The sequence below is a fragment of the Polyergus mexicanus genome, unplaced genomic scaffold, assembly GCF_030449975.1.
Source record: "Polyergus mexicanus isolate NDT 795.1 unplaced genomic scaffold, iyPolMexi1.0 SCAF_6, whole genome shotgun sequence".
Lineage (NCBI taxonomy): Eukaryota > Metazoa > Arthropoda > Insecta > Hymenoptera > Formicidae > Polyergus > Polyergus mexicanus.
In genome coordinates this window covers 10,700,007-10,715,758 of record NW_027223326.1, presented here as the reverse complement: position 1 = coordinate 10,715,758, position 15,752 = coordinate 10,700,007, and the positions used below count along the sequence as shown (strand labels likewise).

The window sequence follows — 15,752 nt, the reverse complement described above, 5'->3', positions numbered from 1 at the left end:
GCTATGATATATATATATATACTAGCCGTATCTTGTGCTTTTCTTTATTATTATAATTTTTCTTTTATTATTTTTAGTGGTTAATTTAGATTTAGCAAAATACGCATCCAACTTGAACAATTCATGCATTTAGACAGATAAGGATTCTTTATTCATACCTTTGATTCTACATGTTTTTATCATGTTCTACATATATCACCATATATCAGTACGAGTTTTCTTATAATAACTGCTTTTTGTATATATTACCAAAAGTTACATTACAATATAAGAAGGTATGTGATGTGTATTAAATTTAGCGGTAAGAGGCATCTTGATTGTCAATAAAAATTCTTGTCAGTGCAAATTAATTTATGTTCGAACTCTCTCATTCTCTCTCTCTCTCTTTTTTTATTCTATACCCGTTCATTTATTTTGTACATCTTAAAAGATATTTGGAAAATATTTTCAACTTTTGAAATAAGTTATATTTCTAATATTGTGTGTGACTTATATACAAAGAGTAATTTCTTTATATAATTATTAGGAAATTTTTGGTTACTTGTATTAAGCAATTTTGTATATTATATAATTGTATTTCATATATAGAGAAGAAATTAAGATTTTAGTTCCGATTAACGCTATTTGCTGCGAGCGCAATCAATATTTAATTTGTTTCTTTCTGCATCACAGACCGATCTGTGATGCAAATGGAAAGAATAAGAGAAATTAAAGAACATAGTCAACGTTGTGCGAGCGTATATTAAAAAAATTATAATTTCAACAAATTGTAAATTTGCTAATTGTTCTGATTAATTTTTTATAAAATTAATATAAAGATTATCGTATCTAATCTGTATGAAGAATAATATCGAATTTGTGAAGAAAACTGCGAAACTGGTTCTATTATCGGTTAAAATTCGACTTCGTTGAATTTGCGGAACTTAATGCAGCCGGACGAACATATGATGCGCAGCTGGACCCGCATAGGACCCGGATGACTCAACGGCATGCGTCAACCCCTGATATTTTTGTACACCGCTCTTCCCCCTCTCGCCATCGCGTTGGGAATAGATTGCCTCCGCGAGGCGGACTGTCCCCAGCTGGGGAAGGAGAGGGAGAGACGATAGAACGACGCAAAAAGATCGTCGCCGAGAAAAAGTTACGCCGTCATTCAATATCAAATTCGCCGACGCGACGCCGGCTATGCGTGAATTCCCAGTCGTCGCCAAGGGTGAGTCAGACACCCCTCCGAATGACGGTCAGAAAGACGATCGGATGCGAAGAAAGAGGGAATGCGATTAATCGGCGAGATTGAGGAAGTAGAAGCCAGACGTTGATTGGTTCTCATTCGAGAGCGGTGGGGGCTTCCTCCAGGAACATCGCGCGCACTCGCGAGACCCTGCAAGACGTCATATGTACGTGTTTTGCTATGCGTAATTGATATTACGATAAATATTAAATTTGTCAAATATCTAGTTAAATATTCTATTTGCTAGTATGGCACATCGCGCTCTTTCATCGTATATAGTCGATTAAGAGATCAATTTTATTACATTCTTTTTTTAACTCATTTTATTATATTATTTCTTTAACTCATTTAATTTTTATGTTTATAATAAAATTAAAAATATACGAATAAATCCAAAAAGATTTTCTCTTATATAGCATTGCTACATTATTACAATTAATTGCATTATTAAATTACTAATAATCTAATTGTTTCAGCGTATTCCTGGCATGAAAAACGAGACACAAATGCATTCCGAGAAGCCCCTCGTTTCGCCGATCCTGGCGAAGAGGGCCTGTCGTCCTGAGAGGGGATGCGCTGTGGATGGAGAGGGTTGAACGACAGGCAGGCACTGCTCGACGCTGTTACCTGGTGTTACGTGCCACAGAAGCACTAACTGACCAGTCAGTATACCGTCTCGTTCTTGCCCTTGAACAACTTCCTCGCCTGCTACTCGATAGTGTTCCGCGCCTGCCTGCCTGCCTGCGCCCCAGAAACTTGCTCGCCTCAACTGACAGGTCAGTGCACCCCTCTCGGCGGCTATCGCCGCGTTACATCGCCGTTTCCCCACAGCAACAATACGTCCAATGGCGGATTAACGTCGAGCCGGTCAAAGATTCACGTAAATATTTAAACGTAAAACATTTTAAAGAAAAACGTCCTTTAAAGACATCTCCCGGATTCCCTGGTGTTCCTCGGCAAACGTTAGTCACTCAGCTTTCTTAAAAGATACAACGGAGTGTCTCCTTTGCCTTCCATTCTGTCTTTTGCCTTTAATTCGCGAGATTAAGAAAAGAAGTTAAAATCAGCATCGGTTGCCGTTGAGCGTTGATGGGACATGACATGTTGCATATACGGCTCTTTCCTTCGCAAAATTCCTCGGTTGTGAATAGCGAATGACTTCTCCGGGAACCGGTGATGGTTGGAATTTCAAATTTGCGAATCGGAATGAAGCTATCACGAATTCGTCACACTCGCGTGTAATTTACATGTAATGTATATCCATAATGGAAGGTTATCCCGGAGATCGTTGTAATTATCGCCGATTTCGCGTCTCGTCATTATAAACACCGAACCGGAATCGAATCATATGTTTATTCGCGATCTCAAGTTTCATTCTTTGGCGTGTTTGCGGCATGGGAAAATCGTACTCGATCGTTAGACAGATCTTTGTTTTTGAGGTGATAATGGAAAGGCGACAAATGGATTTTAATCGCGCCGATAATTGCGTACTCCATAAAAATTACACGGCCGGGCCGGCGTCCCGAGATATCGATTGGTCTTTCGACGCGATCGAAAATGAATTCAGGGGTGTGGTCGAAAGGCGTCTCTCTCTCTCTCTCTCTCTCTCTCTCTCTCTCTCTCTCTCTCTCTCTCTCTCTCTCTCCGTCTCTCACACAGGACGGAAACGACGTGCACTTGATTTCTCATCTCGATAATCGCGCGATCATGTCACGAGCTAATGATGTTCTACGCGGAATATGACGGAGACTCGGACGAAACGGGAATGAATTATTCAACAGTTTATTGATGCGGTTATCTTATTATCATGTATGATATTTTCGTTACTATGTGCTTCCAAAATTACAGTGAAATGTAGAACAACAGAATTCTTACATACCAGACAAATTGAAATTCTTATCGCATTCACCGATAAGGACTTTAATGTATGCGTTTATTATTGATATTTTGTGTATGTTGTATCGAATCTCATTGTACTTAGGCATATGCATGAGGCTCGAAAAGATTAATAAATGTGAATTGATCCAATTAATGAGCGAATTCTGTTCACGCAAACTTGTAGCATTTTCAATCGGAGCGATTTTGGATCGATCGAGATAAGACACACATTTATTTAAATGTCAAATGTAAAATAAATTTATATTTACTTAATTTAAAAAAAAAAAATATCCATCGACATTGTATAAATTCGCTTAATTAAAACGCATCTCATTATTCTTTTCTTTTTTTATTACTTTTTTTTTTTTTTGCTTCATATTCCTACATTTTGCAAAAGATTCTTTTCAAGATACAATAGCTTTATTTCTAGCACGCTTGATTAGTCATATAAATTGATAATAATAATTAAATCTAATCGATCACTTGATACTCACACGGTTCGATCATGAAAAAGCTATCAGGGAACTCTTCGTCGTTCTTCTTTCGTATGCAGTGCGAGACGACAGGATGATGGGGAGAAGGGCGTGGTTTTGACAGATGTATACAGCGCGCGAGGAACACGCATATACAATATAACATCTTTCCCTTTGTCGTCGTCGATCTAGCGCTCATTTCCCGCATATCGCTCATATATTGCCATATTCGAAAGAATGAAGTAAAAATTAATTATGACAATTTGATTTCGGTCTTGCAATTTTACTGATAATGATGGATGTATTTAATATCGTTGTTTTAATATCGAAGATCACGGTTTTTATATCTTAAGATTATCGATACTCGCTATTAAACGCTCTGACATTTAAAATGCCGATACTAATTGCATGAAAAGGCAAGGATGCCGTCATGATTAAAGAGCAGCCGTCAAAAACAATCGTGGAAGAAATTCTCCTAGCAGTAGAACACTAGTAGAACTTTGCAACCTATACTCAAATTTTGTCTTCAGCAAAGACTTCACATCACTCGATTTTTTTTTTAAATAAATAAATAAAAAAAAAGCAGTCAATATATATTTTTACATGTCACATTTATCTTATTTACTGCTATTGTAACTATGGTTACGTTTAATATCTCATATTCCCTTCAATTCCAAGGGAAAAAAATTACGAGTGGAAATTGCGCGGCTCTCATGTTGGCTTTAATCATAACGTGATTTTCCGCGCGACTTTTCGCGTTTTCCCAAGGGAGAATTGCCGTCTAGCGATTGCATTTGCATTTTATCATGTCCCGAACGTGAGCGTTCGTTTCAAGGCGAACGAGGGGCTTCTGTATAAGCGCAACTCGGTCGTCGCGAATAGCACGCCGCTCTTTCATGCCCGCAAATTATGTTTTACTCGCGTTTTATTCAGCTCGCTCGCTCGCTCACGATTAGCGTCTCCCAGATCTCGAGACCATTGCTGATTCCCGCGACAGTGATGTTAGTTGATGAATGTATACCCTGTTCATTCGCCTCTGAAGGCTCTTATTCTTTTTCCCTGTAATCATATTGAATTATTATAAGAAGCAAGTTATACGCCAAGATAAGCTAATTTGGATCAAGAAATATCTTGATCATTTTTTTATCTATTTTCATGAAAAAAATTGCAAGTATTATAAATGCAAAAAAAAAAAAACAATCTCAAAAACCCATCCAGTGAAGAGGCTCTAGGCAGAGAGAAACGCAAGTAAATTATAATATCGATGTATCACGCAATATGTCATTTTCATCTGATCACGAATCGCACGGACACGGATATTTCGTTGCAGGGAAACCGCCCTCTTACCCATGACCGTGAAAAAGCAGGACGGGTTCGACGCGATGCGCGGCGCATACAGATAGAGAGAACCTTCGCGGAGGTTTCGCACAACCCTCCCCCCTCCCCCCCGTTTTCCTCCGGGCGCGATGCCAGCAATGCCAATCGATGAAACCGTCTGCCGCGGCAGCCGCCGCCTCCACCGAGACCAGCCGTTCGCTCCCTTGGCGTAACCCCGGGATTGCCCGGTATCGATGTATTCTCGTGCGCGTGTATTTGTGCATTTACACGCGCCCTACTCATTCATGCATCGCGAATAAAAGACCGCACGTGTGGGACGGTATTTAGATGGGCGCCGTTATGTTAGCAGAAAGCGGAAGAGAACTCGCCTTCCGGCGAACGAGATCAAATTAATCGACGGTCTCGGAGTCGATTGCATAAACACCGGTGTAGACTAAAACGTGTTCATTGCGATATAATATGATATATATATACACAACTCTTCGTTCCGTGAAATTTAGATCTTTGTGAAAGATAGCTTTTTAAGTATATTAACTAATTATTTTATGTATAGGATTTTAATTGACTTGGAATTTGCGCCGGATGAACGTATTGAGGAAGCTACAGTGCGGATTAAGGAGCTTAACGCAGCATTGCCTCTTGCCGAATCAGTTCTAATACATATGAGATAGACGGAAGATCCGTTGATTTAACCGGAAGCTAGCGCTAAGCAACACACACTTGATATACTCGACGCCAGGAATGTCTTAATATATAAAGTTTTTGAGTATTATGACCGTTAATTAAGATAAGTCCAACAAAAGTAATACTTTTAATTGATTAATTAATTTTTATTTCGTATTTTTATCAATTTATTTTTTATTTATATTAATTTAATTTGTTGATAACTAACATTATATTGAAACTATTATTTATTCTTTAACTTTATGCTTAATATTTCACATATGTCAAATGTTTACGAATAGCTAATAACTGTCGCAGATTTGCAAATAATTCTTCAAATCAGAATTCAAATCTAGATATGATATCTCGAGAACATCTCGATTGCGTACTCTCATTAACATCGATGAAACGTTTAGTTTTAACTTGATCGTTAAAAATCTTAAAACGTCGAATCGGAATTTTCCAGCATCTAAAATAGACTCTATGAAAATTATTCATTGTAACAAGATTGATTTCAACGATTGTTTCAGTTCGATTTTTGAAAATTTTTAATTTTTTTCAACCGTCCGCATAATCCGTTGATCATCGTTCTTGTCACACCGGACACTCGAATATCGAGATTCCAATTCGAACGGTACCTACGTACGTCTCTGACTATACACGCCACCGCTCGATACGATACGTGCGCGTCCAGGGTTCGTTAGCCGTCACGGTCGCACGGAAGAGAGCTAAAGAGAGAGAGGGAGAGAAAGAGACTGACAAAGAAAAGGGGAAAAGAGAGAGAAAGTCGCAGTTGTTCGCGTGCGAATGCGACGGTCACCACAGCGGCACAAAAAGCATTTCTCTAGCTGCAAATACGAATGCAGTCGACGGTTTCACGTGGGCATTGTATACGCGTAGGTGTTCACCGTTGCTGGACCCTACCACCGGTCGATACAGACTATGCACGCTTACGCACGTGTGGACACGTGGCAAGAAAGAGACAGAGAGATGGTAACAGGCCCACCATTAGACGCGATTGCCTAAGTTAATTGGCAGCCGCGCGAACTCGTTAGCCAGTGACCGTAGGATTTTGTTCCGCGGACCAAACTCACGATAACAATGCGCTCTTCGTAGAAGAAATCCTCCTGAAATCAACTCGACGGGGCCTGAATCGCGTAGCGATGAACTTAGCCCTTTTGCTGCAACAGCGTGTCTATCAGCTTAGCTATTTGTTGTCATTTCCCGTACAGTCATCTATCAATGCGGAAATATTACTGACAATGATGCAGCTGATTTCTAAATTCGTATTATACACTAACATAAGTGCAATATAAATCTTCTTTGATGATAATTTGAAAATATTTAAATGCAAAGTATAAATTTTGTAAATGTTTTAAAACGGTGCGATGCAATTTCAACCACATGTATTTAATTTATTTGATCCTAGTTTAAGTCTCTGCTCTAAGAAATTTCTCAATAATTTTAAATAGAATTTTTCCTAACGAAGATCTTGGAGTATCAATAATTCGTTAACAAGATGTATCGATTAAACATCTCGAGATATTCGCGAAATAAGCTAAACAGAGAGATATATCGGATATATATATAATATTATCGGATGCCGCAATTTCTAATACGCAGATAATATTTATGAGCCGAGTGTTAATGATGCTACCGTTTGACCTAGAGCCATACTTGCATAGTTTTCTCGTTTAAATAAAATATTAGAAATTGCACCTTATAGACACGCACACTCGTATGAAATATCAGCCTTAATCCATCCTGGGATCAGCCTTAATCTATCTCGATGACTCGTCTCTGTCAACGCATCTCGGCAACCGAGTTTTTCTATTAACTTCTCGTAGGCCCTGCTTTTCACTTCGAGAGACGCGAATCCACTCGGGAAGATCGCGCAGGATTTATCCGAGTTTCACCCAACGTATGGCTCTCGCGCTTCATTAAGTTCATTTGCAATAAGAGGCTCATCCTTCAATCGGCCACGACTAAGATCCACGGATGTTCAATTAAATGGAACTAATGGTCGTTGTTACGGCGCTTTTTGCTGATTAAAAGCGCTCGTAATTCTCCTTGCTTCATTTCAAAACGCGTCGAACATCCGCAATAATATTCGAATGAATATTATCTTAATTAACGAAAGATGCTGAAAGAGGCAGAGAGATGTTTTGTTAGAAAAGATGTTAATTTATATCGTCGAAAGTCTATAAGTTTTATTAATTGAAAATTACTTATTACAATGTCTTAGCGCATGATAAAAATTTCATCTGAAACTTGGCAGATTGATTGATATGCAAAATGATTGATTACAAAAATATATAATTATACTTATTACACTGAATAAAAGATATAGATCTTTACATCTAAATTGATTTTAAATGAAAATCGTAAGTGCCTCGTCGCATGCCCCTGAAAATTCTCAAAGCGATTTTTTCATCTCAGCTAACGGTGTAAATCATTGTTTTGACGTCTTCTGCCAAGGTTGCTCTCTTATTGTTTTGCGCATCGCTCGACAATAGATTTGCGACACGAGCGTTTTCTATCAGGAACTAGCCGTGAAAGTCGAGAATTATCAAGTTTTTATCCGGGCATGTTTCATCGCGATCGAGAGATCATTCCTTACCGTTATATACAGCCGAGTACGCGAGTCTTACACATACATATATGCTCAATACACCCACACACAGGCGTGTGAAATGAAAAGAAAAAAAAATCAGCAAAGCGGAGATACGTAAAGGACGCGCAACGAACTCTCCCGCTGCTTGCGCCGTATACATTCGGCCTCCTTCGTGCTGCTCTCCCTATATACAGACATATACAACCGGCTACCATATAAGGACCTACACACAGCCTTGTCGATGCTGACCCACCGTTTCAACGTATCTCTCGAAAACCTCTCTCGCGATACCCCAGGATCGTATATCGTGGGCTCGAAGCTCGGAGTCTGTTCAAAATTACGCTTATTCATCTTTTTAATTTTCCTTGTATGTTTTTAATATTCTATTATAATTAAAATTTCGAAAGCGTTAATAAAAATTTCAACTGATGAATTTACTGTTTGCGAAATATCGTTTATTCTTTCGATCTTTGTTTCCCGTTTCTATGGTCATCGTTTTGTAAAAGCAAAAAAAACTACAGCCACGTAAAAACGATGGCCTTGCACCGTGTATCATAATTAATGCTGCGTACTGATAATGCCGGTTAGAAATATCCGAGTGTAGTCCTCCTACGTGACTTCACCCACGTGGAATGCAGACCTTTTCTTACTCCGCATATCTTTTATTCTTACTTGAGAATTTGCTCGCGCATGAGCAAATTTGATGCCATATCGTTATTTGCTTTCTGATTTCTTGTGATCCACGAATAATATATTATATAACATGAAAGAGAGGAACATTTTATACTTTGTATGTGGATTAACATACTTTGTATAACATTGGATAAATAATTTTTTTTTTACGCGTGATTAAATTATATAATTAGTACAATTTATGTAACATAACATCATGAAATAATGTAATTGATGTTGCAATGGATATGAATAATGGAACGTTAATCTGTCTTATTATCGGAAAATGCATTCGCTACGCGTGCAACGCGCACGCATGGAGATCCATTTCATCACAAAACGCAAAACGTCGTTATTAGAAAAAAAAAAAAAAAAAAAACACGTGGGAGTGAAACGTCGATCGATACCGATCGCCCACATACGTGTAATTAGTATTGCGTTCTTTTCTTTTTTTTACATTTTTTCACGTTGAGTCAAATGAAATTTTAAATCTGCCTGAATGCGCGCGATCGCGAACGCTGACGAGGAGCGCGTTAGGAGAAAGGGGGTACTCGACGAGAATGAGTCATTGACAGTTTAATGCATAAACGCGTCGCCAATACTGGGGATTCGATACACAAGACGTGTACATGCGGATGTATAAGTGTACATAATCCACAGACGCGACGACGCGACGTCGATTTCGTGCCGCAACTATCAATTATTTGCATCGGAGCAATGTTTGATCCGATGTTGCCGGGGGATCGAATTCTCTCTTTGCGCGGAAAGAGAAAAACTTGTTATTCGAAATGATATGCGAATCGTATAAAAAATTGTTTTATTTATAACATTTCTGAGAAATCTATCTTTTTTTCATTTGAAAAAAGAATTTTTTTAATTACTAAATTATTGAATGTATTTTTTACGTATTAGACAAAATATATTCTTATCTGTAGGTGTAATTTAATTTTAATATACGATGTAATATTGTGAAATCAATCGTGTTTTACGGCGAAAAGAAGCAAGGATATCGTCGTAGAGCATATTTATCAGAGTCCCTCTCTCGATGCGTCGTAAATAACGAATGATAGGCGGGAACGAAATCAGCTGTAGCGTAATATCTTACGCATGTAACACGAAGTAAAAGATTAGAGATATTCGATTCTCCTACTGACATAAATACGAAAATGTATAAAGATTATTATCGGAGACTTTATTATTCACTGAATTAAACGTTGCACTTTAAACACGCGTTGCCATATAATGATCGCGTTACTGTCTCGATCATAAGTAGACCATAGTTAATTACTTAATTTTCACATTTGAGAAATTATCTGACAGGTATTTCTTTTGTTTTAACGATGACGACTTTAGCAACTTAGAAGTTGCTGTATTTGCGACGGAAATGTGACAAGAAACGAAATGTATTAGAAGGAAACCGGAAGCAATGAACCGCCACTGTTTCCGTTGCGTGACACAAACGTCAGTCGTCGGTCGAATATTACGCTTTTAATTTTAGCAGATGAATCGGACTCTTCACAATTTTCTAAATCATTATCAATGCATTCCTTTCTTGCCTTTTTTCTTTCTGCTCTTCGCACGCATACACAATTTATAATTTAATAATATTTGAGAGAATCCGTTATTAATTTTATTTATATGTATTTTACTTTTAATGTAATTATATAATATTTTTTAAATCTACATAGAATTCAATGTTATCTTTTTTATTTTATTAAAGAGAGAAAAATGTGTGTCTGAGACTTGAGAACGATATTCATTTGATATACTCGGAATAAAATTGAAAAGTTCTCAAGTATGAATTCTAAAAAGTGTACAGATCTTTAAGATAAAAAAATTTGCGTATATTATTTATCTACATATTTTATATTTTTCTTTATTTATCAATTAAAGTCTTGCATCAACAAAATCTCATTGTCAGTCGAGAAAATATTTGCAAATAAAGTTTCACTGCATTTGCGCTATCGCGTTAATGCGATGTGCAATTCCGACGTCGCTGTCGATAGCTTCATTTGTAACACCTTCGTTGGTATTCAATAGCAACCGCTGTTGTCAGCGCAGATTGCTGGGTGGTGCGGTTCAACAAAAGAAACTGCCACATGTTCGCTGACGATTGGAAATGGCGCGTCTCATTCTCTCTTGCCTATATATTCACCTTATGTGGGAATGATTTTCGTATGTTTAATAAGTTGTGCGATATTATGCACGTTCCGTTATTCACTGTTCTCCAGGACGCTAAATTGATACAAGCAGGTGCTCGTGCAGAAGGCGTGCCTTCACTTCCGGGTTCGGCATTTTCGGACATCGTGTCTAGACTGTCGGTTCCGAGACGAATCAAAATTTTTAAAAAGAATAGTTTGACAGCTATTCGAGCTATTAACATGATTTTTAATATAAAATTAGCATAATTTTTTTCATCTCCTATTCGAGAATAACGTTACCAATTCTTTCAGAATCAACAGTCATGATGCCTGAATATCTGGGCATGATATGTCCGACCCGAAAATGAAGGCATTCTTAATGCTTGCTGTCACCGTTCTTTCACATTATTATCGTGTATAGAGACAAGAATGTGAGATAAATCAAACATTAATACTCTAAATTTTTTTTTAAGATTACAAAATTGCATATCAGTGATGATTAAATACTTGCTTTTTTTATTATGATAATTATAATTTATTCGGATTTGAATCATGATAATAGCATAAGAAATTAAAAAAAAATGTGTTACTTTAGAAAGATGATTAAATCTTTATTATTTTTTTTGTCACGCGTTGTAGAAAATATTTTAAGAAGAAAGATGAGAGAGAGAGAGAGAGAGAGAGAGATCGCGCATATCCAGTATTTGCATCGCATACTGATCGATATTAATCGACAACATACTTCGGATTATAACGATTGATTATTTGCGCATTAACATTTTTTAACACAGTTTGAATTTTAAATTTGTCAAGAAATTTGAAGTAATAAAATGATCGTTACATGCTTATAGAACATACAAAATGTGAATTAATAAAATATCTACGTGAATATTAAGTAACTGCCATTGCCTAGATCTACAAGTTCGATTTATTCGAAATGTGTCCGTTCGACGAAGAGGTGGATTGACCTTACAATATTTCTATCTTACAGATCAAGAAGTACAAGGTTGAAAAATGTCGAGTCCATCGTTGAAAGACCTGCCCAAAGTAGCCCTAGACCTGAAAAGCGAGCTGGAAGGTTTCAATCACGGCTGTATGAAAAAAGCCGCTACTGCCGAGAAGAACGTTTTACCTTCCGCTGAAGGTGCGTAAAAACACATTTCGATCAACTCTGCTTGAAATTAATTTCCATTAGTGTCATCTTATTTTTACATTTTGCTCGTATACAAAGTTTGATGATTGTGTTTGACTTTTGCATTTGCACTCTCTATTAATTTCACAATTAATATATTTGATTAATTGATATATAACTTGATGTGTTAATATGTGTTAATTTGTGTTTGGTTTTCATATTTCATCAAATTATTTTTCTATGTATATTGCGTACAAATTCTTTATGTTTTATATTATTTTTATAATAACAAAAATTTTTCATGAGAAATTATGTTCATATTATTATCTTTCAAAATCTATGCACGAGTCTTCATTTAGATCCATATCTGCTCTTAAATACATTTAGCGCTAAATGTGTACGCGCGGCGACTTCTAATTGAAATAGAAACTTTCAATCTTTATCTCTTTATTTAAGTAAAATTCATAATCGGATCAAGACTCGTACGTTTAGCGCTAAATGTAGGGCGCGAGGAAATATCGAAGCGCGAGCGGAGTTTCGATAAAAACGACTGCAGCTGCTATAAAAATGTATGAATTGCTGACGTAGACGTACGACAGGAGCGGCAGCACTCTGAGTTGATACATGGCCTGGAGACATTTAAGGCAGATCAGTTGAAGCATGCCGATACAAAAGAGAAGATGGTATTGCCTAATGCCAAAGGTATTGCTCCTTAATACCGATGGAGCTTCTGGGACTCCGCTTCTCGATTTCCAGTCTTATTCCCTTAGTCATTTCATGATAGCGTTGTGAAAAGGGACAACTATCGCTTTTGATTTTTGGAACATGATTAGTCGCATAAAGCTTTACTTTAAAATAAAACAATGGCAATAAAGGGAACTGTGATGGCTTTGGTGATGGCATTTTACGGGTCATTTTGCTTGTTTCTTTTTTCTTTATCTTAATTAACTTTTTGCTACACAATTTTGTAAGAGAACAGATATCTAAAAAGTAACTTATGTGCAAGAGAGAGTAACTCTATATGTACCATACATCTTTCACAATAGATTCCTTCTTTTATTTTATACGAATTTCACTTGATACGATTTGAAATTAATATTTTCTCAACTAAGATATCGCAAAACTGCAAAATTTCGAATTATAAAGCCACTATAAATTTTCTATGAAAGATTTTCTACGAATTACATATCTCTAATGTAAATTAAAATAAAAATACAAAGAAAAAAATTAAATTCAAATTCAAATTAATCATTAGAATGAAATGAAAATTAAATTCAGGTGTTCTATATTCAGATATTTCATATATCACAATGTAGCAATAAGTTAAACAATATTAAAGAGAATAAATTCAAAAATATAAATTGATAATTTGCTTATTAATTATATATATTTAAAAAATTTACTAAAAAATTTTAATTTCCATGGAGATTTTAATTTGAATTCAAATATAAAACGTAATTTTGTCTCATGTGTGTGCAAGTGCATAGATTTTATCTGCGTGAAACATTAATAGACAAGCGCCTTATAAAGAAAGGACAACGAACGGTACTAGTCATTGATTGATCGCGTTGCGCTCGTCGATTGCGCGGCGTATAAATCGCGACAATAATTTTTTGAATTTATTCCTCGCTAATCCTCGTATTCGAAACTAGGCCACTAACTGGATATAGTAAATCTATATCAAGACAAGGTGACATGCTTCTCGATTCTACTTACGTGTAATTATCCATTACCGTTTCTGAGATCGATCGTCCCACTTCCAGACGTTGCCGCGGAAAAGACCCAGCAAACGCTGATCGCCGGCATCGAGAAGTTCGACACCGCGAGTCTCAAGCATACCGAGACCCAGGAGAAAAATTCGCTACCCGATAAAGATGGTACAGTATAAGTCAGGCTTTTATAAATTAGCTTATATACAGAATAAATGAACTCTGTCAGATGATATTACGAATTTATAGGAGGTAAAATAAATCAAGAAACCCTAATTTTCGATAGAATTTTCTGTTTAATATATTTTTTTAATGTTTATTTTACAATATATGTATTATATATATACACATATATTTTGCTTTATTATTATTTCTTGGTGGAATAACTATGCTGAAGTTTGGCATGTTATTTGTTTAAAAATGTTAACTTGGAATTTATTATATAATAATAAAATAAAAGATGTAGAAATTTTTGTTTAAGATATCCTATAAAAATTATTGTAAACTAATAAGAAATTTTATTTCACTCGTTGCAGCTATCCAGCAAGAAAAGGGGAAACAACAACTGATCTCCGGTATCGAAAACTTCGATCCGGCGAAATTGAAGCACGCGGAAACCCTCGAGAAGAATCCCCTCCCTACCAAAGAAGGTACGTTACTCGTTCTCGATTATCAAGTCCGTCCGTAATTAGACGTACGTTGTTTATCGAGATAATATTATTCGCGATGTTTTCAGCGATCGACGCCGAAAAGATAGCCGCTTAGAGAAGCTGCCGCTTATAAAAAGGAACGAAGGAAAAGAACGGGGACGGCGCTACTCGTCGTTTCTTCCATTTTCTATATCCGTGACATTTTATAACAATTATTCATACATTGCCAAGGAAAAAAAAGCGCGAATGCGAAACACTGTATTAGTATCGTAATGCTATGATTATACTTATCCTAGCGCCGTTATCGGCGTATTTTCCTTCTGGCGAGAGATCAAAAAACTCTCCATCCAAAACGTCCAACGTCGAGTCGGGTAGCCGATAATGATACCGCTTTACTGCCTCTATCCTGTCTCGATACTAAACTGCCCCGAGAGATAATTCGATAACAATCGGACGAGAGAGCGGATCTAAGTAACTGTAAGTCCTTGTCTCGCTCGAAGCTTTTTCTAACTTGCCCCTTTTCTCCCTTATTGCATCTATTCTTCTTGTTGCTAAATATACGGTGAATATTACATCTACAAAGCGTCGTCTAAATCCGGCTGCTCAGCTAGAGAGAAACTCGTAGGAAAAAAAAATTTTAGTAAATATGACGAGTTAGAAATTTTTGCGCGAGACGGGGAGGCCTAATTCAAAAGACCGCATGGAATTGTCGTCTCCTCGCCGAAGGATATGGTTTTTTTATACCGAGAGACAGTTGCACGCGCGGGCATATTCGTTATTTTCGATATAACAGGCAAGATTGGCATCGGTGGTGTTGCATGATGCGTTACAGCAGACATTGCCGAAGCACACACATACGCAATGGTCTTACCGATCTTATATATTTATGTAAAAATCATATTTTATACAAACGGGCTATTGTACTTTTCTAATATTTCTTACACATCGCATTGTCATTCCGATGAAATTATTACGAGAAATAAAAAAAAGTAATTTGTACAAAAAGTCTAACGATATCTATTCTTTTTTCTCGACCCTATATTAAATTTTATTAGTTAATTTTATCTGTTTGTTTAAATATATTTGTTTAAATGTATTTTAACTTTAATCATACATAAACTTTATTTGTCGTGTATAACAATATTTTTGATCACATTAGCGTTAAATGAGATGTGAAGGATATTAGTATTATATATTATTATTATATTAATAATTTTCTATATAAAATTTCTCTTTAGGCAATATAATTTA

At 36.5% G+C, this 15,752-nt stretch overlaps 1 protein-coding gene across 3 annotated transcripts; it reads left to right on the top strand.

The window, feature by feature from the left end:
- The first annotated feature begins 687 nt into the window (after window positions 1-687).
- Window positions 688-15,542, top strand: Cib (thymosin beta cib). Of its 3 annotated transcripts, XM_070297488.1 has the most exons (7): window positions 688-1,397; window positions 1,708-2,007; window positions 12,002-12,154; window positions 12,731-12,844; window positions 13,906-14,019; window positions 14,388-14,501; window positions 14,588-15,541. In XM_070297488.1, exons 3-7 carry the CDS (start codon window positions 12,025-12,027, stop codon window positions 14,614-14,616), a joined length of 501 nt encoding a protein of 166 aa, XP_070153589.1. In that variant the 5' UTR covers window positions 688-1,397; window positions 1,708-2,007; window positions 12,002-12,024; the 3' UTR covers window positions 14,617-15,541. The 3 variants fall into 3 exon arrangements, with proteins under 3 accessions (XP_070153589.1, XP_070153591.1, XP_070153590.1); XM_070297490.1 differs by lacking the exon at window positions 12,731-12,844 and having other exon boundaries at window positions 729-1,397; window positions 14,588-15,538; XM_070297489.1 differs by lacking the exons at window positions 688-1,397; window positions 1,708-2,007 and adding an exon at window positions 2,026-2,111 and having other exon boundaries at window positions 14,588-15,542.
- Window positions 15,543-15,752: the final 210 nt, after the last annotated feature.